This window comes from Urocitellus parryii, chromosome 6, assembly GCF_045843805.1.
Source record: "Urocitellus parryii isolate mUroPar1 chromosome 6, mUroPar1.hap1, whole genome shotgun sequence".
NCBI lineage: Eukaryota > Metazoa > Chordata > Mammalia > Rodentia > Sciuridae > Urocitellus > Urocitellus parryii.
This window is the reverse complement of record NC_135536.1, coordinates 97,931,273-97,957,179: the sequence shown is the minus strand read 5'-3', so window position 1 is coordinate 97,957,179 and position 25,907 is coordinate 97,931,273. Positions and strand designations below refer to the sequence as shown.

General features: G+C 37.0%; 1 protein-coding gene across 3 annotated transcripts in view; it reads right to left on the bottom strand.

The window, feature by feature from the left end:
* The window catches only part of Mapk6 (mitogen-activated protein kinase 6), a 34,204-nt gene extending 8,759 nt beyond the window's left edge, over positions 1-25,445 (bottom strand). Inside the window, exons 1-4 of one of the 3 annotated variants that reach the window (XM_026391344.2) lie at positions 25,286-25,445; positions 7,295-8,481; positions 5,524-5,668; positions 3,887-3,977 (exon numbers count right to left, since the gene is read on the bottom strand). In XM_026391344.2, coding sequence (XP_026247129.2) covers positions 3,964-3,977; positions 5,524-5,668; positions 7,295-7,849 — 714 coding nt within the window. In that variant the 5' untranslated portion in view covers positions 7,850-8,481; positions 25,286-25,445 and the 3' untranslated portion in view covers positions 3,887-3,963. Of the gene's footprint in view, positions 1-3,886; positions 3,978-5,523; positions 5,669-7,294; positions 8,482-24,636; positions 24,723-25,285 lie in introns of those variants that run through there. The other 2 variants (XM_026391324.2, XM_026391334.2) reach the window with 2 other exon arrangements.
* Positions 25,446-25,907: the final 462 nt, after the last annotated feature.

Genomic DNA, 25,907 nt, shown 5'->3' with positions numbered 1-25,907 from the left:
AATAAACATAAACACTGTAATGAACAGTGGGGCAGGGGGACAATTTCAAATGGATCATTAATTAGCAGATTTCACCATTCTGAATATCACTTGTCTACTTAGCCTATTTATTTCAATTTCTGCCTACTGATATATTTAGCTTTAGCTGATCTCTTTCCACAAGGAGCTGACTCTTGAAAGTCTGGCCTCATACTAAGATTATCAAAGAAGTGGGGGAAAAAGCAATGAATTAGGATTCCAGGAACTTGGACTCTAATCTTAGCTGTACTACTAATTAACGGTTTTACTCTGGAGACAATACTTAGTAGCTGTAGGATTTGATTTCATCATCAACAAAAGAGAAGGAAGGTTGGACTAGATTTATGCAACAAGTAGCTTTGTATTTATGTTTAGGCTCCGTTAGCATTTCTAATCAGAACCATTATTAATAGAATAAAAGGGAAATAAAGGCTAAATGGGTGACTAAGAAAAAAAACTATCTGTATTTCCACTATTAGAAATTCATTCAAATTTTTAGTTCCTACTACCTACAGAGCACTCAGAATTCAGCTGTACAACAAAGTCCCTGTTTTCATGGAGTTAACAATCTAGTGGATAAAGATGGATAATCTGTAAACGCTACATAAAATGATAATGAACACAACAAAGAAGAGTAATGTCCCTGTGGGGAGGAGGGTTGTTAATTTATAAAGGATGATTAAGGAAGTGAGGGAATTCACTCACTTTCATAAGGAGGAAGATGGAGAAATGCTCAGAGAAAAAAGTGGGTTTAATGTGTCCCAGAAATAATTAGAAAAGTATAGATGGGGCCAATAGTAGGAGATGAAGTCAGAGTGGTATCAGAATATAAAGGGTTTGCTTTACCCTACAGTTTAAGCAGAAAGACATGATCTGACTTGTGTTTTAAAAGGACTAGTCTAGTTAGTAAGTGGTAACTGGCCTACAAATAGTAAATACTGGAACAGGGAAAAAAACTATTAAAAAAAAAAAAAAGGTCAGTAAGGAAAAGGAAGAATCAACAGAGTGGTACACAGAAAGACAAGTAAAGAAAAAAAAAATTTAAAGAAAAAGGAAAAGATTGTGACAAACGCTGGAGATGGATAAAATGAGAATTGAGCCAGGTGTGATGGCACACAACTGTAATCCCACCGACTTGACAGGATGAGGCAGGAGGATCTCAAGTTTGAGACAAGTCTCAGCAACTTGGTGAGGCCCTGTCTCAAAAGCAAAAAAAAAAAAAAAAAAAAAAGACCTAGGATTTAGCATTATAAGTATCACCGGTGACCCTGATAAGCAGTTTTGGCAGAGGACAAAACCTGACTAGAGAGGGTTCTAGGAAAATAAAGAGAGGAATTAAAGACAGCAGAATATAGCAGGGTTTTTTAGGAGATTTACTTTGAAAGAATTTTTTTCTTTTGTACAGGGGACTGAACCCAGGGGCACTTTACCCCTGAGCTGCATCCCTAGTTTTTTTGTTTTTTTTTTAATTCTGAGACAAGATCTTGCAGAGTTGCTGGGAAGAAAGGTGTATGCCCCCATGCCTAGCTAGAGATTTTTTAACATTGTAAACATACTAATAGTTGAATACTGATTAAAAAGGGTCCAGGAGGAGGATGAAATGAAGGTGCAACAGAATAATAATAATAATAATAATAATAATAATACTGCTGCTAGAGTATTGAAATGCTGGCCTAGAATCAGAAGAGAAAACATCTACTGCCCAAGTAGAGGGATTGGCTCTGAACAAGACCACAGATGGACACTGACAATGTACACATAAAACAAATGCACAAAAAAACAAGACTGATTCTTCCTATATGTTTAAAAAAAAATAGATTTAAATCAATGTATAATCTGTTTTTTGTTGCCATTCCTTTGCAGCATATACCTGATAACCACTCAGATCTCTCTCCATGCTGCTTTTATTGAATAGTTAATCTTTATCAATAGGGAACTATAAGCTAGAGCTTTCAAATCATTTTATGATTACTCTTATACTACCTTAGAGTTTTTTAAAGTCCAGTTCTTTTTACTGCTATACTTGAATGATGTCTGAATGTGTCAAATGAACATTTGAAAATACATGAAGTACCTTTGTATAATCAACACAGCAGTATTTACTGACCCCGTTTCTTTAACTTGGAGCATGACATAATGCTTTTACATTCTATATATTTGTTTCCTTAGTATTCCTGATTCATTTTTGTGATAGCTTTAAAATATGTCCACAAATTCTTAGATGTGTCTCCTGTCAAAGGGTAGAACCCAACTCCCCTCCCCATGAGTGTGAGCTGTACTATTGACTAGCTTCTAATGCATAAGATAATCTGAAGTGACACTAACTTTTGCCATGAGGTCACAAAAAGATATTTTCTATTTATGGTCAACTGACTTTTAACAAAGAAGTCATGATAATTAGATGGAGAAAGACAAACTTTTTCAATAAATGTTGCAGAGACAACTAAATATCTATATGTAAAGAATGAAACTGGACCACTACCAAACTCAAAATAGATCACAGACCTACATGTGAACAGTTAAAACTATAAAACTTAGAAGAAAACCCATGACCTTGAATTAGAAAATGGTTTCTCGATTGGACTTCATCAGAATTAAAATCTGTTTCAAAAGACACCAGCAAGAAGGAAAAGACAGTCTGTGAACAGCATGAGAAAAAAATAAATGTAAATCATATATCTGATAAGGGATTTCTACCCAGAATATGTAAAGAACTCTTTCAAAAAGACAACCTAATTTAAAAATGAGCAAAAATTTGGATAGTCTCCAAAGAAGATATAAGAATGGCTAATAAGAACACAAAAGAGAGTTGGGATTGCAGCTCAGTGGTACTGCACTCACTAGGCACTGGGCTCGATCCTCAGCACCATAAACAAACAAAGGTATTGTGTCCATGTAAAACTTACACACACACACACACATACATACACACATACATACACACACGAAAGATGTTCAACATTGTAAATTATTAGGGAAATGAAAATAAAAACCACAATGAGATACTATTTCTTATCAGCTAGGATCAAAAATAACACTTTAAAGGTTGATAAAAACATGGAGAAATTGGAACCCTCACTCATTCTTAGATGAAGGGAATGCAAAATAGTGCAGCTGCTTTGGAAAACCGTCTTCTCTTCAAACACTGAGCTTATGTCACTAGCAATTCAACACCTAAGTATATATTCCCAAGAGAACTGAAAACACATGTTAACACAAAAACTTAAAAACTTAAAACATCCATAGCAGCATTATTCACATGGCCAAAAAGTACTAACCCAAATGTCCATCAGCTGATGAGTAGATGAACAAAATGAGGAATATCCATATAGTGGAATACTATTGGTCATTAAAAAGGAATGAAGTACTAATATGCCCCATGGATGAACCTCTAAAATAATGCCATATGAAAGAAACCTGTCACAAATGATAACTGTTATGATTTTATTTACATAAAATCTTTAAAATGGGCAAATCTAGAGACAGAAAACAAGATTACTGGTTCCTAGGAGGTAGGGGGAGTGACTGCTAATGGTTACAAAGTATCTTTAGGAGGGGTGGAAATGTTATAAAATTAGATGGTAATGATGGCTATACAACCCGGTAAATATATTAAATACTAAACTATACATTTTAAATGAGTGAACTGTGTGTGAATTATATTTCAACTACACATTTTTTTTAATATATTGGCTTTCTTCTGGCTCTTTTGTACCATTAGCTCTGGTGAAAGCCGACTTCTACACCATGATGACACTCAAGCAAGTCCTATGGAGAAGCCCACCTGGTAAGAAACTGAGGCCTCTTGGTAACAGTCATGTCAGTAAGCTATCCAGAAGTGGATCCTCCTGCCCCAGTGGAGCCTTCAGTTGACTGCCACCCTGACCAACATCTTGACTGAGAAAACCTGAGCTGGAACCACCCAGCTAAGCCACTCCCAAATTCCTAACCCACAGAATCTGTAAGATAATAAATGTTTATTGTTTAATTCATTAAGTTCTGGGTTGTTACACAGCAACAAATAATACAATAATTATTTTACATATGCTGAAAGGTACTCAAATACCAGGAATGTAACCTCTAATCACAATTAGAGGAAACAATTCACTTAACTATTCAGTTTATTAACTGGTATAATCTCAAAGTTTTCTATAATTGAAATACAATCAATATCACACATCACAGAAGAAATTTCAGATAAATATAGGGAAAAGAGGATAAATAACTTGTTAATGTTATGTAAGCTAAGCATGGCAACTAGTAAAACACACTTAGGGGCATCTGTACATACCATCCTTTCTTCAACTACACTCTCCTATGCACCCTAGTGTTCTTTTATTAACCTTTCTTTTGTAACCAGACTGTCTACCCGCCCACATTTAGCACAACCTGGGAATGGAAAGAGGGCCAACAACTCTGAACACTGGTTATAGATGGAAAAATAGAAATGTCAAAAGAGAAAAAGGAGCTGGATGCATTGGCACATGCTTAAAACACAAGCTACTTGGGGGGTTGAGGCAGGAGGATCCCAAGTTCAAGGCCAGGCTGGGCAACTTAGCAAGACCCTACTTCAAAATTTAAAAAAGGAGGAAAAAAAAAAAGACCTGGATCACCATTTTATCACTTCTTGAAGTAAAAAATCTTCAGCTTCCTACTTTTCCAAATAATAACTTCTCTGACTACTTTCTAAGAGATTAAGTATTCTGGCTCCATATTAACTAGTCTTATATACCATATTATTATTTGACCACCTTGCTTTCATCAAACTTTTCTCATGGATTCATGAATGTACCAAGCTCATTCCTTCATATGAACATCCTTCAATAACGTTTTTTTTCCCCTCTTCTTTACTAGTCTTTACTATTCCTATGTAGTGAAAAATTTTTTACTCCATTTGCCTTCCTTTTTAGCTATGACTAACAGTTTTTAAGTCTGCAGCTCTTATAGTCAGAATTAAAATTTATATAAACTCATACATTGCTTCTCATCTTAACTAAGTTCTCTCTGACACATTTTCAGACTCCTCCATAATCCAACCTTAACAAACAAACAACTTTTTTTTTTCCTGAAAGATCACAGTAGTCACGCAAAAGGATATAGCAGTTCAAGCAACAAAGATAATGAAGTGACCAAGAGAAATTTTTTGGATTTTCAACAACTAAAATATTTCACCAGAGAATGACAAAGACTATACTATGCAAATCAGACATCAACACAGATTATCAACTAGTATTGTGTGTTCACAAAATATGAAGTTAGGTTTAGGAAATAAGATGGTATATGTAAAAAAAAAAAAAAAAAAAAAAAAACAACTAGCGATCTAACTAAATTTACAAAGTGACCAAGTTAGTGAATATGTGACTAAGTTTTCTCAATTTTTTCAATAATAAAAACACCATCTTTTAATATAACAGGCCATAATAAATTATTTTATATGAATCCCACTTATAGATGAATGAAAAATTAGTTTCTCTTGTGGATAATTTTTTTTTACATAATACGAACCTGCAAAGAGGGTTTTACCAGTCAGCATTTCAGCAAAGATGCAGCCTGCAGCCCACATGTCAATGGCTTTAGTATAGTTATTAGGAGAAAGTAAAAGACGTGGAGATCTGTACCATTTAGTAACCAAACCTTCAGAAAGATGACCCTAAACAAGAAATAAGAAACATTTTATTTTTTTGCTTACTTTAGCTAAAGAACTACCAACAAAACAACACAAAACAAAAAACCCAGTAAATTGTTAACTAATTAATATGGAGCCAGAATACTGTTGATTTCTAAGATCATTTTTAAGGTTCTTATACTTTTGAGGGTGAGTTACATTTCCCAGAATATACCATCTATAAGATGATAACAGGCATGTCTGCTGACTAAAATACACCATAAGAATTTAGTGCTAACTTTAGCCCACACATCCAAAACATGTTTCAGAAGAGGAGCTATTTTTTCACTCCAAGTCTTAAGATAATTAAGGATCAGGTATTCTTCAAATCAAAGAGAAAGGCAGGTAAGAGCACTAGAGTTGCTACTTATACCAGCCTATTCTTTGAGAACCCAGGGGAACTGGCTCTACTATATATCCCACTCCTAATCAATTTTATTTACATTTGTTTGACAAAAACACATCTATATTGTTTTATTTCACCCTCAAATCAAAACTGAGAAATTATGAATGGTATTTATTAACTCCATTTTTACAGTGTGATAACACTCAAGATTAAGGTCAAATAGCTTAAGGTGATAAAGCTAGTTAGGTATAGAAAGGGAAGTAAATGTTAGTGCAACTCTTAGTTCAGTATTCTATATGTAATACTTCATTGTTAGCTCTAAAGAGAACATGGGTGCTGGATGTAGCAACACACTCCTATAATTTCAACTACTAGGGAGGCTGAGGCAGGAAGACCATGAGTTTGAGGTTAGCTTGGGCAATTTAGCAATACCCTGTCTCAAAAGAAAAGAAAAAGGGCTGGGGATGTAGGTGACTGGCAGTGCACTTGCCTAGTATGTGAGAGGCCCTGGGTTCAATCTCCAGTACAGGATGGGTATGGGTGTGGGTGGGTGTGGTTGTAGTTGTGGTTGTGGCTGTGTATGTTTGGGGGGGTGGGGTATATCCATTTCAGTTCAGTACTCAATTTCTATGGTTTTTTTGGTTAGTTTGTTTTTAATGAAGTAAAGATATCCTTAATGTGACACACACTATGGAAAGCCAAGCAATCAGAGTATCCAGGGATTCTTTATAACCAAAGTAGCTTCACTTTTACATTTTACACATCATGGTCCCACATTAGATTTCAATTGAAAACTAAAAGATAGGGTTCTGTTTGGAAAATACTATCAAATTTTTACAGGAAAGCAAGTGCTAAGGGAAAGTTGCTATAAACTGCCAACTGTTTGTGCAAATTTAATTTCAAACTAAATTCAGTTTATTTTTAAAAGGTGTAACTATAGTATAGAATATTGTCAAAAAAGCAAGGCCTAAAGGTTGGACTAGCACCCTGTCTTTCTTTCAGGTAGGACCTCACTGCTGTCCCAAACAGAGAAAAATATATTCCCCTTTGAAATAACTATACAAGAATTTCAGTTATAATAAATAACCATATGCTCTGGAACTTCACTATAATACATAAACATATACTTTTGGGGATGTATATTTAATTAGGATCCCTCTCTACCATTTCAAATGCAGGGAAATTGTGAAAGTAGATCTGCATCAGAAAAAAAGACACCATTGGGTTAAAAAAAAAAAATCTGTCTGAAGTGACGTTTCACATACCTTATGGGAATAATGAGGATCCATAATCCGTGCAAGACCAAAGTCACCTATCTTCAGCACCAAGTCTTCAGTATTAATGAAAAGATTAGCTGGTTTGAGATCTCTGTGCAGTACATTCGCAGAGTGAATATACTTGAGCCCCCGTAGCAGCTGATACATGAAAAGCCTGGCATGCTCTTCCAGTAAAGGGCCCTGCTCCAGCACATTAGCCAAGTCTGTCTCCATGTACTCCTGAACAATGTAAACACTGTTCAGTTCAGTAAGAGAGCCCACATCGTCTGTTAACTGGCTTCCACTGGGGCCAAGAATTTCAAACACTTTCACAATGTTATCATGGTCAAGTCTTCTAATAATTTTGATTTCACGGAGAGCATGTTTGACACTCTGGGGATCAGTAAGGACAATTTTCTTGATGGCTACTCTTTTGTCACAGTCATTGTCTACAGCAGAAAAAACCAAGCCATTGCCTCCACAACCCAATGGTTTTAAGTCCATATACCTAGAGCCCAGATCAAAACCATGAATGTTCATAAGACTTTCAAATTTCTCTGCCATTTTGAAACCCTTACTATCGCCTTTTCCTTTCGAATTGTTGAACTTGTGTAAACAAGGAAGAAAACAGGCATCAAAAGGAAAGATCTTTCAAAAAGGGAGAAGAAAAATAATTATGCTTCCACAGCAAGATGGTTTCTTGATGTTCATTGCATATGCCAACCAGGCCTGTTGAGTTCCCCTCAGATTTAAAGCTCAAAAAGCTCTACTCATATTGAGACTTAAAAAGATTGCAGTACTCATAGTTCAAGAAAGGGGCAGCAACTCTGCAGACATTTAAAGAAAACACTCAAGAAACTCAAACGGAATGAAATGACATACTATGCACTCAGATATACTGTGCTAAACGATTTAACATTTAACAAAAATGTGAATAAATATGCACACAACAGGCTTCTATGAACATTCTCCTCACAGTGCAGATACATTCAGTGTTGGACTGGTCCTGAGCAGCATCATTCTAAGGTGCTGGTAAGCACTATTTCCGTTTTGCTTCTTTTCTTCCTTTGTTGCTATATATTTCAACAGGAAGCCCTGGCGACTGTTGGTTGACAGATGTCTTTTGTTAGTGATCAGGTGGCTCCAGCTCACCACAATCACAATCAAAGCTACCGTCCATCTTACTCTGATACAACCTAGAGGATAAAAAAGAAGAGAAAGAGTCACCACTACAGAAAATACTCTTTTCTTCAAATTTGTAAAATGATACAAACTGGGCATGTAGCAATAAACTCCTACTGGGGGCTGGGGATGTGGCTCAAGCGGTAGCGCGCTCGCCTGGCATGCGTGCGGCCCAGGTTCGATCCTCAGCACCACATACAAACAAAGATGTTGTATCCACCGAAAACTAAAACAATAAATATTAAAATTTAAAAAAATAAATAAATAAACTACTACTGGTGCATTAAACTTATTTATAATCAAATGCTAAATTACTCTTCATCAAAAAGAGCTTACAAAAATGAAATTCACCACCGCTGCCTGGGCTCCAGATCTCACTACAATACATTCTTTATAACACTTGGGTTCATCAGGTTGTGCATTTTTTAATGCCAACAAGGATGAAATGGTTCTTCACATTTTAACAGAACTCTTTAGAGATTCTTGAGGGATGAAATATTAATAACACCTCTCTAAATGAACATATATAATAAGTCTGCAATGTTAGTTCATGAAAAACGTCTACTTATTAACTATTGTTACCCATGAACAAAAACCTTATAGTATAAATAAAATAAATTTGTGGGATATGCTCTTCAATTTATGGAAAAATAAACTTGACCAGTGAATAAATCTATGTAAAAATGTTTAATATCATTGTCAAAAATCAAAATGAGGATAACATTTCAGACTGGGAAAACCTTTTGAGTCCGTTCATATCAAGTCTGAGAAGGAATGCAGAAAAAGTAATTTTCAGACAATATATATTTTTTTTTAAGAGAGAGAGAATTTTTAAATATTTATTCTGTAGTTTTTGGCAGACACAGCATATTTGTTTTATTGTATGTGGTACTGAGGATCGAACCTGGGCCGCATGCATGCCAGGCGAGCGCTCTACCACTTGAGCCACATCCCCAGCCCCTTCAGACAATATTGATGAGAGTTTAAATTACAAAATTTCAAAGCAATTTGGTGTAAGTACATGAATGAATGAATGAATGAATGAATGATTTCCCCCCCAGGTAAACTCCTTACAGAAATGCTTGCAAATAAATATACAAATTTTTTGTTGTTGTTTTTGTAATGGCAAAAAAATTGAAAAACATAAACTTTCAAAATTAGAAAAACAACATAATAATTTTGAGTCTATACAGACTACTATATAGTAATAAAAACAGATATAAATGGTTGGAACATCCAAAATATATAAATTAAAATCAAACTGCAAACTGGCATAATGGCACAAGCCTATAATCACAGCTACTCAGGAAGCTGGACAGGACAATTGGAAGTTCAAGGCCAGCCTCAGCAACTGAGACCCTGCCTAAAAATATAAAGGGTTGTGGATATGTGTAAGAGCATCCCTGGGTCTACTCCCCAGTACAGTTGTGTGTATGTGTGGGTGTGTTAGTGTGGCAGGGGCAGGGTGCTAAAAATAGAAATGTGCCTGTTAAGACCAACTATGAGATTCAAAGTCATGCAAAATAATGCTATTTTATGGTTACATATATATGTAGCAAAAATATTTTAAAAAATACCATGAGATTGACAAATTCTAAATTCATGATAACGATTACCTTGAGGAATGAGGAAAGGGATTAGGATCAGGATGGACTGGCATTACACAATAACTTCATATATCTTTAACATGTTATTTCTTTTTAAAAACTGAAGTATAGCAAATTATTAGTATCTTATAGTGCTAGGTGGTATATATATGTCATTATATTACTCTCTACATTAGAAATATTTCATGATTTTAAAAATATTCTATACAAGGGTAGGAAAAAAAACAGCCTCAACTCCAGTAGATGGGTCCCTAGCCAGCCTGAAAAAAAATAAATGCAATTTGTTTTGTTGTTGTTATTTTTTTGGGGGGTGGTACGAAGGATTAAACCCAGGGGCATTTAACCACTGAACCATACCCCCAGCCCTTTTTTGTATTTTACTTAGAGACAGGATCTCACTGAGTTGCTTAGGGACTCACTAAATTGCTGAGGCTGGCTTTGAACTCAGGATCCCCCTGCCTCAGCCTTCTGAGTCAGTGGGATTACAGGTCTGCGCCACTACATTTGGTTTCTTTCAGTTTCTTAAAGGTCTAATCCTTGATCTGAGGATGTTTGCAAACAAAGTAACAAGTGAGACACAGAAAGTAAATTGGTCAGAATTCCTGACAGGTAAAACCAGGCAGAAAGAATAATCTAAAACCAGAGCAAAACAGACATGATTTTGGCCCTTGGGAAATTCAACTTATTGCCCAACAGAAAACAGCCTTGTTTATTGAAAGGTACTGTTCCTCAGTTCTTCTAATAAAAAGGAACACTTCTTCTATCTGCTTAATATTATGAATGACATTAATAACACTCTTTATTTTACCATAACAGAGATGAGTTCTTCTGTTTGCAATTTCAGAAAAAAAAAAGATAGGTTCCTAGAAATTCTACAGCTTACCAGTCTATGTGCAATGAAACATTTAAAAATTAAAATCTGTGAATACATTTTTAAATTTTAAAAAATTTCAGAGCTGGGGGTTAGCTCAGAGACAAAGGCCTGGGTCTGATCCCCACATCCATCTATACATGAGTGCACACATACACACACACAAAATTAGTTTCTTAAAGGGCTTTAGTTACTAATGCATGTCCTTTATTCCATTTTTTTCTTTTCCATTTTTTGGTACCAGGGATTGAACCCAGAGGCACTCGACCACTGAGTCATATCCCCCACTATTTTGTAATTTATTTAGAGACACGGTCTCTCTGAGTTGCTTAGCACCTCACTGTTGCTGGCTTCGAACTCATGATCCTCCTATCTCAGCTTCCTGAGCCTTTGGATTACAGGCATGCGCCAGCATGCCCAGCTTATTTTTTACCATTTTCTCTGCCTTCATACTTAATTTCATAAAGCAAGGTTCAAGTATTAGACTCAGGAAAGAATTAGGCTCCATATTCTTGTTGTACATTCTATATTCTTAGAGGAGGAAAGGAAAAATAGGGCAATAACTTAAAATGACCCTTTCCAGGATCCTTCCAATTTTTTTGTCTTCAAATGTTAACCATTCCTACCAACTAGTGCTGATTCTATGTTATTGGGAGAAGGATCATTAATTAAGTTTGAATTAGTTGGCTCAATGTTGTTTTATTTTTAACAATTTGGTGAATATAAAGAAGTACAGAGAATAGCAATAATAAAGCTGGGTTTTTGTTTTACCTCTGGTTTTCTTTCAGTGACCTAATACAATGTGGAAAGAGGTCAGGCTGGATACCAGTTTTCTAAGTTTATAAGACAGTTTCCTGAAACTGCCTTGACCACAACTGTTTCCTCAAGCACTCCTGTCTTCTCTAAATTACTTCAAGTTCTCTACCACCTGGTCTATCTCCCAATCCAGAGAAATGTAGGTGGTGTGAGTCAAATCTTAGTGTAAGGTCAAAATGCAAAAGAAAAATAAAAAAATAACTTTGCTCTATCTCCCAATTCTGTAGAACAATCTGGCCTGTGTCAAAAAGGAAGTCTGAATGTGCAAAGTTTGAGGTAAAGATCTTAACATAAAGCTTTAACATAAAACTTACTTTTCTGGTTTTCTCTCCACCTTCTATTTTGTTGCTTCTCCGGTTAAATGCTGACTTGGTCATCTGACCTGTTCATACCCTCTGACAGTCCTTCCCTTACCCCTCCTCTCAAAGGTTCTTACCTATTTTTCTCTTCTCCAGAGTGAATTTTGAGTTAATTGAAATCTAGCCAGTCTCACATCTCCTCAATCAAAAATCCAGTTGTTTTTGGAAAGGGAAAGGTTGACCTCTACTTATATTCACCTAGAATTGTCTCATCCCTGGCACAGAGAGGTATTGTCATAGTAAATTCATCCTTCCCTAAGATTATGTCTAAACTCTCACCAAATTTTTAGGACACAGAAGGCCAAGGGCTAAAGTTTAGCTGCTTGCTCATTTGTTTTGTTTTGTTTGGTACTAGGGATTGTACCCTGGGGTACTCTACTACTGAGCTACATCCCCAGTCCTTTTAATTTTTTATCTTGAGATGGGGTTCTCACCAAGTTGCTGAGGCTTGCCTCAAACTTGTAATCCTCCTACCACAGCCTCCCAAGTCACCAGAATTACAGGCATGTGCCACCATACCCAGCTCACATGTGTTCTTAACAAAAGTTCTTGCTCCTAATGTAGGGTGGCCCTAATAGAAGCCTTTTTTAGGATTTGTACCTCAAGGAGGTCAGTAGTATAAATTAATATTAGTAAATAATCTCAGAAAATAACTAGGAAAGTGGGGGGGGGGGGTCTTAAAACTACAAGGCCAGAGCCTAAAAGGCTCTGCTTAGTACAGTACCAGAGTACTACGCTTGCTACAGAGATAAACTTGCAAAGTCAAGTTGGATGATTACATAGCTTCTAACAAGGTATCCAAGTTAAAAACAAAACACTAGGGCTGGGGATGTAGCTCTGAGGTATAGCACTTGCCAAATATGCAGTGAGGTCCTGGGTTCCACCCCTAGCACTGAAAAATAAATAGTAGTAAAATATAAAACAAAATACTTGTTATGTGCATGTACAAATATGCCATAATGAATCTCACTATTGTATATAATTATAATGCACCAATAAAATATTAAAAACCCTCTTCTACTATGAATTTCTGTTTTTAAACCCGAATGCTAGCCTAAATACACCTTAACATTATGGGCTTTTGTTTGCCTTTGGCCATTAAAGAGCCATTATAAAATACATACACATATGTATACATGTTTATATAATTTTTTTTCCTTTCTTTATCTTTTCCTTCTTTCAAGAGATGGGGTCTCTTGGGCTGGGTTGGGTCTCTGTGGTAGAGCGCTTGCCTAGCATACATGAGGCCCTGGGTTCAATCCCTGGCTCCACATACAAATAAAATAAAGGTATGTGTCCATCTATAACTAAAAAATTTTTTAAATATTAAAAAAAAAAAAGATGGGGTCTCACTATGTTGCACAGGATGGGATGTAACTCCTAGTTCACGTAATCCTCTTACCTCAGCTTCCCAAGTAGGTGGAACTATAAGCACCGCACTACCATACCCAGCAGTATTCTTTGTTGTTGCTCATCTCCAGTTGTTATTTACTATAAGTTATCCATATTGAAATATCAACATTTCACATATCAGATAAACTAGACAAAGAATATCTAAAGACCTTCCCAATTCTAAAAGTCTATGACCTACAAAAGCAAAGAATAACTTTTTAATTTCATTGGTTTTGTTCCCTGGCACTTTTTATGGTGGTATGCCCAAAATGAAGGAAAATCAATGGAAACTGCTATTCACAAAACATTAAATATGATTCCTTCTAAAATAATTACAATAACTCTTCATCTCTCTCCTATCTTCCTCCTGCTTGGGCCTTCATTTCTAAGATTTCTCATTTAATTAATACTAAGGAAACTGGAACAAATACAAGAGGACATATGAGCATTGTTTCTTCAAGCTCCTTTGGACATGAGGATTCCAACCAAATGAAAATTAATAGAAAACTTTGTAGCAGTCAGGATAGGTTAGATAACCCCCAAAACAGCTCCCAAATTTCGATGATTTAAAAATTTAAGTCTTACTCATGCTGTAAATAAATCCAACATAGATTTGTAACCTAAGCTGGTGACAATTGTACCAGAAAAAAGAGAATATCTCACCAGTGTCTAAAACTTTCATGCAAAAATATCAAGATTCTCTTCTAGTAACCTTTTATTGACCATGGGTCATCTTTAAACACTCTACCCTTTTGATCATCATCTTTATTAGAATGTCTATCTATAGAGTAATGAATGGAAAAAATAAATAAATCTAGTAACCTTTTATTGACCATGGGTCATCTTTAAATACTCTACCCTTTTGATCATCATCTTTATTAGAATGTCTATCTATAGAGTAATGAATGAAAAAAATAAATAAATCATTAATTATTAAATAATTGTTAAATAATGATTTACTTTGTGGGGGTTTTGTTTTTAAGTAGTTTTACATCGATAAATATAAATTAATATAATAACATTTCAATTCCAAATTCACTATTGACAATTCTAAAGAAATTGGAAATTAATCACGTGAGGGACTTATTTAATTAATTTATTTTTTGAGACAGGATCTTATTCTGTTACACTGGTCTCAAACTTGTGGTGTCCCATGACCTTAAGCTTCCAAGTAGCTGGAACTACAGGTATGTGCCACCATTCCCAGCTCACACGGCACATTTTAATCAAGATAAATATACCTATTTCAATGAAATAATTTTAGAGGCTCTGCTTTCTGTCTGAAAAGTGCAGTTCTAGGATATTAAAAATTATATAATGTAATATGGCCCAAGAGTTCTAATTTTAGGATTTAAGTAATATATTTGGTAAATATTTGTTCCATACTACCAACTAATTAATGAAAAACTTATTTGCTTGATTATTATAAAGGAAGGCAGTATTGAACATGAGAAAATTTTTTGGTAGTTATATATGGACAGAATGCCTTTATAATGTTTATTTTTATGCAGTGCTAAGGATCAAACTCAGTGCCTCACATGTGCTAGGCAAATGCTCTGCCAACTGAGCTACAGCCTCAGTCCCAAGAATAGAATTTTTAATATCTGAATTTTTTAAATGTAAGCAAACTTTTATTGAGAATGTATTATATGTGAAACATTGTGCTGAGCATAGACCCTTATATTAAATTCCCACAACATCACAAAATGAATCTTAGGAGCTCAAATAATTTAAATAATACATTCAAAATCACAGAAATCAGGATTTGAACCAGGTTGTAAATAAACCCATGATCTCTCGACTGACAATGTAACTTTCTTAGTGACAGCTATAGGAAACATATCCCTCTATTCCCCAACTCTGATATAGTGTATTTCCTGAAGACAAGGATCTTCCTGCATAACCAAAATATAATCATCAAAATCAGGAAATTAATACTGTTTAGAATACTACCATCTAGCTAAAATACCATTTAAGTTTCTACAATTGTCTCAGTAATCCAGAGGTAAAGGACCCATTCCGAAATCACATTGAGTACAATTCAACTTTTGTTTTTTTTTTATTTTTTGTTTTAATTAGTTACACATGACAGTACACAATTCAACTTTTTAAAAATATTTTTTAGTTACAAATGGATCTTTTACTTAATTTGTTTATTTATATGTGGTGCTGAGGATCGAACCCAGGGCCTCACACATGTCAGGTAAATGCTCTACCTCTGAGCCACACAACTCCAGCCCTGAATACAATACAATTTTTAATGTTCCTTTCACTTTAGAAGTTTAAAGAAATCAAACACTTTATAGTCTCAAAATTTTATTGAGCACTTAACATGTGCCAGACAGTACGATGATATAGTGAGGAATAATACAGGTAAGGTTCTTCCACTTCCACAGAGTTTGCATTCTAGTAAGGAAAGAATGACAAACAAATAAATCAGAAAAAAACCTAACTTCAGATTTGGCCAAGTGCTATTCTTGGGTACTTGGAAAATGGTCATTTGAAGAGCTAATACCTGAAAGATAAGAAGGTACCAGCATTGCTAAGAGATGGAAAAGAGCATTTCAAACAGAGAACACTAAAACAACCACCTAAGGCAAAACAAAACTTGGCAGAGTGGAGTAAAAGAAAAGATGCCAATGTAGCCACAAGACACAGAACAAGGGGAAAAGGAACAGAGGCAGAAATGAGACTGGATAGGTAAGAAGAAATGCATGAAGCAGGACTCTGCATTTTAAAAGAGCAAAAAAAAAATTTTTTTGAAGGATTTTAAGCAGGCAATTAACATGACTATATTTTAAAAGATGCTACTAGAAATGGATAGATGAAGGTAGAAATAAAACATAAAAATAAATTAAAGGCTACTTTGACATGATAATGCCTAAGATCAGGGTGGTAGAAATGCAGATATAAAATAGATCACTGAATACAAACAGATTCAAATGATATTTTAGAAACCTAGAGAACACACGAGGACAAGGGAAAGACAGAGATCAAGGATAACACCAAGATCCCATTTACCGATATGGGGAAGACTGGAAGAGAAGAACAATATGGGCGGACTACTACTGTGAACAGGTTAGATCCATTTAGATAACCGCTTACTTAGGTAAACTAAGTGATAATGTCAAGCAGTCAGCTAGATAATGTGTCTATAGAGCTCAGACAAGAAACATAAATTTGGGGATTATCCACATGTGGCTGGTATTTAAAGCAATGAGTTAAATGAGACCACCAAGGGGAAGAATTTAGAAAGAAGAAGGGAAGGGAATCTAGAACCTAGCCCTTGAATATGCTAAAACTTAGAAGCAGGTAGAGAGAAGCCTTCAAAAATATAAAAAGGTCAAGATCATTGAACTGACGTGCATAACTAATTAAAACAAAACTTTTACCTCTAGAGAGCTGTCATACAACACTGTATCTATGGTCAATGATAATATATTGGTTACTTAAAATTTGTTAAGCAGTATATCTTTTTTTAATTGATTTACCACAATAAATAAAAATTCTGTGCTTGATAAAAAAAAACTTTTTAAATAAATAAATAAATAAAGAGGTGTGAGCTAGGAAGAAAATAAGAACACGTCTTGTAAGCTAAGAGAAACAGGAAAATAAGCAGAAAACAGTGGTCAGCTACATTGAATGCTGCTATAAGATACTACAGATAAATTTGGTAACTAAGCCTCTGGTAATCTTGGTTAGAGCAATTTCAGAGATGTGATGATGGAAGCAAAGGGAAGTGGAGGAAGCACATAAGTACAACTCTTGAAAATCTGCTTGGGGATGTGACTCAGAGGTAGAGCCCTTGCCTAGCATGTGTGAAGCCCTATGTCTAATTCCTAGCACAACCCAAAAAAAAAAACAATTTTTTTCTTGCTTGGAAGAAAATAAAAAATGAGGCTGTAGCTACAAAATTATATAGAATGAGGGAGAAATTATAAAGAAGGAAGCCTCACTAGAGCTGCTCTATCCAATAGTACTTTCTATGAATATAGAGATGTTTTATACCTATGCTGCTCAAGAGGGTAGCCATTAGCCACATATGGCTACTGAATAGCTAAAAAGAGGAGTTTTTTTTTTTTTTTCATTAATTTTTGCCTAAAGGAGGTAGCTCAGTTTGTAAAGTACATGCTTATCATGTGTAGGGCTCTGGGTTCAATCCCCAGCACACACACAAAAAATGTTTTCCATTAAAATACCTACATGTAGCCAGTGGCTACCATATTGAACAATATCACTCTAGACCATATTTGCATAATAATGAAAATGATCCAACAGAAAGGGGAAAACTCATGATGCAGGCAAGAAAGCAGTCCTTAAGAATTCAAGGTAGGGGCCGGGGATGTGGCTCAAGCGGTAAGGCGCTCGCCTGACATGCGCAGGGCGCTGGGTTTGATCCTCAGCACCACATAAAATAAAGATGTATGTCCACCGAAAACTGAAGAATAAATATTAAAAAATTCTCTCTCCTCTCTCTAAAAAAAAAGAATCCAAGGGAAGGAATCCACATTTATAGAGAAATCTATAAGGAATACAACAAGAACAAAGCAAGACATAAAATTACAGTAACCAACAAGACTTAAAATCAAAAGGTGGATTAAGCATGGTAAAAATCTGTTTTAATTAACTTTTTTGCTGCTCTGACCAAAAGACCTGACAAGAACAATTTCAGAAGGAAAAGTGTGTCACTCACAGATTCAGAGGTCTCAGTTCATAGCGGACTCCACTTCCCTAGGCCCAAGGTAAGCAAAACACCATAAAAGGTGTGGAGGAGAAAAGGATTCAGAACAGGACAACCAGAAAGCAAAGAAGCCTCACCACTGAAACAACCTACCTCTTCCAGTCACACCTATTCTGCCTAAAATTAATCCCTATCAGTGGATTAACACACTAATTATGTTAAGGCTCTCAAAACTCAATCATTTTACCTCTAAACTTTCTTGCACTGTCTCACACGTGAGCTTCTAGGGTACACCTCACATCTAAACCATACAGAATCTTAAACTCAAGACTAAGATTTTCAAGTTACAGAAAACTATAAAAGCCAAGCGGGAGGAGGAGGGAAGATAAAATATATTTTATCAAGAATCTATTAGATGCCAGTCATTTTCTAAGTGATGCGCTATTTCTTGTTACTCCTAACCAAAACCTCATTAAGTCTCATTTTACAAACACTGATGTTTCAAGAAGTGAAGCAACTTCATGAGTCACATATACAGTAAATGCCAGGATTTGGACATATGCCAGTCTGACTATAGAGTCACAATCTTCCCACAGTATGAGGTGGGAGGTTAAAAACCACTCCATTTCTGTATCTGGAAATAACTTTAAAAAAAAAATGTCAGATTAGTCCGACAGTTATCAACAAATGCTAACAAGCCTGGAAATACTAGGTCAGAGACAAAAACTATCAGTGCTACTTACCCACAAGATAAGTAAGGAAAACTCACTTGAAAGTTACTTTTTAATTTTTAATCCAATAAAAATAACTTTATTGGGCAAACAGGAGGAAATGTGCATTCTTACAACTTAACTACTTTATTGAAGAGGAGTACCAATTAGGACATTGATATTGCTTTACAACAGATTTAAAATAATATCCAGGATGTGAACAGCACATCTGTAATCCCAAGAACAGGTGGTTGAAGCAGGAGGATCAAAAGTTCTAGGTCTGCTGGGCAACTGAGCAAGACCCTGACTCAAAGTAAAAAATAAAAAGTGCTGGGAATGCAGACCATGATAGAGCACTCCTGGTTTCAATCCCAGAACCACAGAAATAAAAAATTAAATTAAATTAAAAAGTCTAAAATAATATCCAGGCTTTTTTTTTTTTTCTTTTTTGGTACTTGGGATTGAACTCAGGGGCACTTAACCACTGAGCCACATCCCCAGCCCTTTTTTGTATTTTATTTAGAGACAGGGTCTGCTAAGTTGCTTAGCATCTCACTGTTGCTGAGGCTAACTCTAAACCCAAAATCCTCCTGCCTCAGCCTCCTGAGTGGCTGGAATTCAGGCATATTTTAAAAAGTAAAAAACCTACATCTCTCTCAATTTGTACATTAAGACGGGAAAATTATTAAACTGATTACAATTAGTTATTAAATTACAACTTAGACAATTTCAAATTTGGTGTGGGCAAAGATCATCTAGATCTGAATTGTCCATTAAGACAGCCACTAACTACAGACAGCTATTTAAATATATATTAATTAGCCAGGCATGGTGGCCCACACCTGTAATTCCAGAGGCTCCAGAGGCTGAGGGCCTAAGCAACTCAGAGAGACTCTGTCTCTATATAAAATATAAAAAGGGACTGGGGATGTGGCTCAGTGGTAAAGTGTCCTGGGTTCAATCCCTGGAACCAAAAATAGTAAATATATATTAATTAAATTTCAGTTAAAAATTAAATTCCTCAGGCACACCAGTCACTTGTTAAATACTCAACAGACACATATGGCTAATGACTGTCTCACTGGACAGCACAGAATAGAACTTTCCACCACCACATAAACTTCTATTGGACAGCAATTACTCAACTTTCCATTGACTTTTTTTCAGAAGGGCCACCAAAGAGAGTATATCACAAGACGTGGGTTTTCCAAACCAGTCGAAAAATTCATGTCTGACATCACTTAGTGATGCTTCTTCTTCTGCTTCTTTTTTTTTTTTTTTTTTTTTTTTTAGGCATGACTTTATTTTATTTGTTTGACTTTATGTGATGCTAAGGATCCTATCCAGTGCTTCACACTTGCTAGGTAAGCCTCTACCACTGAGACTGAGCCTGAGCCTGAGCCTGAGCCTGAACCCCAGCCCATAGCAATGCTTTTTGAACTGAATATGTATGCATTTGAATCACTGGGAAGTCTTGTTAAAATGTAGTTTCTATACTTGAGATAAAGTCAAGATTCTTCGCCTCTAACAAGTTCCCCAGTAATGACAATACTGTTGGTCCAGGAATCACACACTAGTGCCAAAGTCTTTGATCTCTCTGGGATTCAGTTTCCTTAACTGTCAAATGATGTATCTGGAGTAAAATAACATCTATGACCCTTCTCAAACACTAACATTTTATAGTTATAGTACTGTACAGAATTAAATGCACATAAATTTTCATTCTCTGCAGAAGCAGAGAGGTCTTCCCTGAAGTCAAAGGTGGGATTCTAACATTTTTGTTTGTTTGTTTGTTTAAAAAAGAAAAAAAACTACATTTAGATGAAAATCAACAGGAAAATGTTATTTGCTATACAAAGATTCAATCTCTATACAACTTTTTTTAAAAATGGATATAGAAGGCTGACACAACTAGTAGTGCTTGGGTAACTTAGCAAGATCCTAACTCAAAAAAAATTTTAAACCATTAGGGTTACATAGCTCAGTGTATTGTGATTGCCTAGCATGTGTGAAGCCCTGGGTGGGGGGAGGGGGTGGAAAAAAATTTTTTAAAAGCAGGCATATCTGAAAGTTGATGCTTTTAGAACACACCTATAATCCCAGCAGCTTGGGAGGCTGAGACAGGAAGATCAAGTTCAAGACTAGCCTCAGCAACTTGGCAACACCCTAAGCAATTTAGTGACACCCTGTCTTAAATGGCTGGGGTTAAATCTCCAGCACCAAAACAACAACAAAAAAACGTTATCACTACTAGAAAGGCTGAGGTAGGAAGATCACTTGAGGACAGCTGGTCAGAGCCTGCCAGAGCAACAAAGAGAGACACAATCCTTTAAAAAAACAACAGTCAAGGGGGCTGGGCATATAGCTCAGTTGGTAGAGTGCTCGCCTCACATGCACAAGGCCCTGGGTTCAATCCTCAGCACTTAAAAAAAAAAAAAAAAAAAAAAAACACAGTCAACAACAATCAGAGGGGCATACTATATTTCCTAAACATGCAATTTATGGAAAGAAAAAAAAAAAGAATGTTGGATTCAGTCCACATAAAAGCAACTCCCTGGAAAAAGTCATTGGCTACACTAACATCACTACTGTTTTTGTAAAGTCTCAGAATACTGAGTAATAAAAATGCCCATTCTATAGGCAGTCTACAGTGTGATGTCATGAGTCACAAAACAGGCTAAGGGAGATGATGGAGCACAACCAACAAGGTCACACAGAATTTGTTTTTGAGATATTTTCTTTCTACTTTAACAGGGGCCCTAAAGTAACACAAGATTCAAATAGGCAATACAAACAAGGAACTGGACAGCAGTAGTAAGAAGGCTAACCATTTCATAAAGCAATACATGAGGAAGAAGATAGGCTAAGATATCTAGTTTGTTCTTAAATTCTGAACTGAGACCAATGGGATTCTACAATATGTATACTCACAAAAATGAGAAATTATATCCCATCTATGTATGATACATCAAAGTATATAAGTGCATTCTACTGTCACGTATAACTAATTAAAACAAAAAAATTCTGAACTGTGCATGACAACTAATAATCTATATTCCAAACCAAACACTGTAAAATATATGTTCAATTTCTAAATCTTCTAAGTAATGTGATGCTGTGAAAATCCTCAGTACTCATGTATTTGTATTTTTGTTTCCTTTAGTAGGAGATATTTTTAAAGTGTGAATTGAAGTTTATTAAAATTCCTTTGTATAAAGCATGTAATAAAATTTCAAAATGTCTCCAAGGACTTAATTCAAATATATAATACATTTTGTTCACAAAACTCCTCAAATAAATCACTCTGAAAAAATAAACAGTATACACAGAAAAGTTAAGGGGTGGGGGTCAGGAGTTTTTTCCTCTCACTTTCAAAACTGCCATGCTCAATCCTTTCATTTTTCCTTCAATCTTATTTTTAAGCCAATTTGCTAAATGTTGTCTGTTTAAAAAATCAATATATCTTATTACCAAGTTTCAATTTAAGTCCTAAAGTTGGAACTGTATAATCAATTTATCTTAAAAAAAAAAAAAATGAAAACCAGTGCCTATAACACTACCACCTATTTCAAGATTGATTGACAATAGGGATTGAACCCAGTGCGCATAATCACTGAGCTACATCTCCAGTACTTTTTAATTCTGAGACAGGTTCTCACTAAATTGTTTAGGGCCTTGCTAAGCTGCTGAGGCTGTCTTGAACTTGTGATCATCCTGCCTCAGCCTCCCCCATCATTGGTATTACAGGCATGTGCAACCAACCCTGGCATCAATTTGTTTTTATTAAAGGAGAAAATTCATATAGATAAGAAAGCAGTAGGTATAATGTATAATCATGTTTTAATAATTTCAACAGAGTAAAATGTTCATGTTCAGAAGATATACCTGATTAAACAGTAACTGTGTTGACACTTTTACAACATTTATTTAAACCAATTTTCTAGATTTTATAGATAACTTTTACACAATTAATGAAAACATAAGCTCAATTTCTACTAAAACCTAAAGTACTATCTGTCCTTTATAAATAACCTGTAACAAATCTCTTTTACTAGCAGTCAAATAACTACTACTAACAAACATTTAATTTCAGCAACTGATCAGTGACTGATTTTACCTTTCCTCTCAACAAATGTTTATACAATTCCACCTGTAGGGTATGCATTATCCTTTTTAAATGCAATTTAAGAAGCCATTACTTTTTTAGAGAAATTGCTGTTCCTCCTCAGAGGAAAGCGGGAATTATAATATAGGCAGAAACATTTTAGCCTATCATTTAAAAAAGAAAAAACAACAGAGTATAAAAAAGAAAAAAAAAGGCCACGTAGCAGTCGTGGGCAGGATGAGTCATCATCCAACTCAAAACTTGCAGCAGCACTTCTAAGCTTCCTCCTACCAGACCCCATCCCCTTCAGCAACATACTCTGAGTCAGCAAACCTTACTATTTTGTCAGTTACGAATTCTTGAATTCTCACGATGCTTAAATGAACACTTTCAACGCTAACACTTGTCATCAGAATGTGTGCTTTTTCTATTGCAAAATTAACTGTTCCTCAAATCAATCTGCTCCAGATTCTTTTTTAATCACGATTAGTATCCAGACTACTTTTAATCCCCTTCTGCAAATAACTGAACTCCAAAACATCCTCATATAAAAACGTTTGTATTTTGTTTTTGTTTTTTTTAACAGTTCTCCATTTTCCATGTCCCCGTGCCCCAGAGTCAAATCTAGTTGATAAAATAGGTCCTGCTCAAACCTGGCATATTTCCTAGATGACTGCAATTACTGAGCTTAGGACACCAAAAAGCAACTTTACAAGTCCGATAGATCAATTATATTAACTGGTTTAACAAATATCTAAGATATATATATATATATTCATATTCCTTGGCACACAGCAAGCACTTCATAAATACGTTTGAACAACTATTAGCTAAAGGCATCTAAAGTTTCTTCCACCCAATTCAAAATAATTTTTCAAACATTAAAAAAATGATATTTCTAAGAAAAAACTCTAGAAGCAGTTCCCTTTCAGGATCGGGCACCGTTTAGATCTACGTTCTTTTAATAAGATCATCCTGTCCATCTCAGTTTTCCAATGTTTTTTTTTAAAAAAAAAAAAAAACAAGGCATGGCCAATCAGAAATTTAAGGAAAAAAAAAAAAAAACAGGCGAGAAAAATCAGAAAATCACTCTGAAGCTCTTTACTCTTCGTTCGACGGCCTATTAAATTTTCCACCACGGGTAAATCATCTATATCCATTAAAAAAAAATAGTTAATACAGAAACAGACTTAAGGGCATTTTAGCAATGAAAAAGAATCTTGCCGCTAATACAGTAGGCTTCTAATTCCACCTCACCAGTTCCGGTCACTGGATCTTTTCCAGTGAGCAAGCCAAATAAGACAAAAGGAAAAAAGAAAAGAAAAAAAAAAGGAAAGAAAAAGAAAAATCAAAAAGCTCCTGCTGCACAGAGCTCCCCCATACCACCTGAACCAGTGGAGAACCTACGCCAGCCAAGGAACAAAAGGCAACCAAACACCTTGACTCTTCAACAGGACTCAAGTCGGATTAAAATGCAAAGTGAAGAGGCTCTTTTTAGTAAACTGACAAAAGTACGTTTTCCATTCGGGTACTTTTACAGACCACCACTTAACATTCAGAAAAAAGATAAGGAAAGGCAGCAGCAAAGAAGGGGGATAGTAATTCCGTCTCAGACGGGTTTTCAGTACCTCGTTTAAGGCTAGACTCAAAACTTGGGCTGACTTCGGGGCTCCGAGACGAGCCGGGTGAGTGGTGCGCGCTACGTAATTTGCCGAGTCCACTGGAGACTTTACCCGGCCGGAGTCAGCTGAGGCCGAGTCACCGGGGCGGGATGGGGGAGGAGATACGGGAGCCTTTGGAGAGGCAGCGTGCCAGGAAGGCGAGACTCCGCGCCACCTCACGCTCCCGGGGCCGCGCTCCGGGCCACCACCCCTCGCTCTCCCGCCTGTCTGCCAGCCGGCAGGGCTTCGAACCCGCGGAGCCCGGCGCGGGCGGCCGGACCAAAGCCAGCGAGCAGGGCCCCAAGGCAGGCGCGGCGCGGCCGGGCCCGGCCAAGCGCCCGGCGAGGGGCGTGCCGGGTGGGAGGGGCACGCCGGCCGCGCCGCCAGCCCCACGCGGGGACCCCGGCCCGTCGCCCGCCGCCCCGCGCGGGGAAGCGGCGGCCAGGCCCGGGCGGGCGGGCGGGAGCCGGAACAAAAGCGCCTTTGTTGAGAGGCGGCCGCCGGAGGGTCACACACAATGGAGGAGGGAACCGGCTCCGCCGCCGCCGCCGGGCCCGCCGCGGCGCCCTCCCGAGCCGCCCCACGCTGCGCCCCGCACTCATACACACACACTCACGGGACTTCTCCGGCTCATCGAGGGAGTGCGGGGCCCGCGGACAGTCCCCAGTGTCGGCTCAGATCTCCGGCTGTGCTGGCGGCAGCGGCGTCTCCGAGGCTCTCGCTTTGCCGCAGTCGCCGCCATGTAACCCCGACCCGCGAGAGAGGGCGAGGGAGAGGGGGCGGGGCCTCTATGTGTCACGCCCCCTCACGTCACAGGCTCACTCCACGGGTTCCCCCGCCCCCGCCGGCTCCGCGCGCTTGCACGAGCCGGAATTTCCAACGCCCGTGACTGGGCTCTGCGCGCCACGGGGGTGGCTGGAGAAGCACGCGGGCTAGTCAGCAGCTTCGGGTGGGCTGTGCCCGCAGGTTGTGTGGGAGGAGGACAGTCCTGGATCTCTCTGTTAAACTACTTGCCTGGGCACTAACGCACAAAGGGACCTAACTCCTTCTGAGCATTACTGAGCACCTACTATGTGCAAGGCACTGAGCTATCAGAAGAGGCCTCACTCTTGCTCCTGTCAGTGGGCCGGGAGCTAGAAGCTGAACCTCAAGATGGAGTAGCTGGAAGGTTACAGCCCAAGTACAGGGCAAACACGCCAGGGGCCAAAAGATAAGGTCTTTAATATTCTTTTATTTTG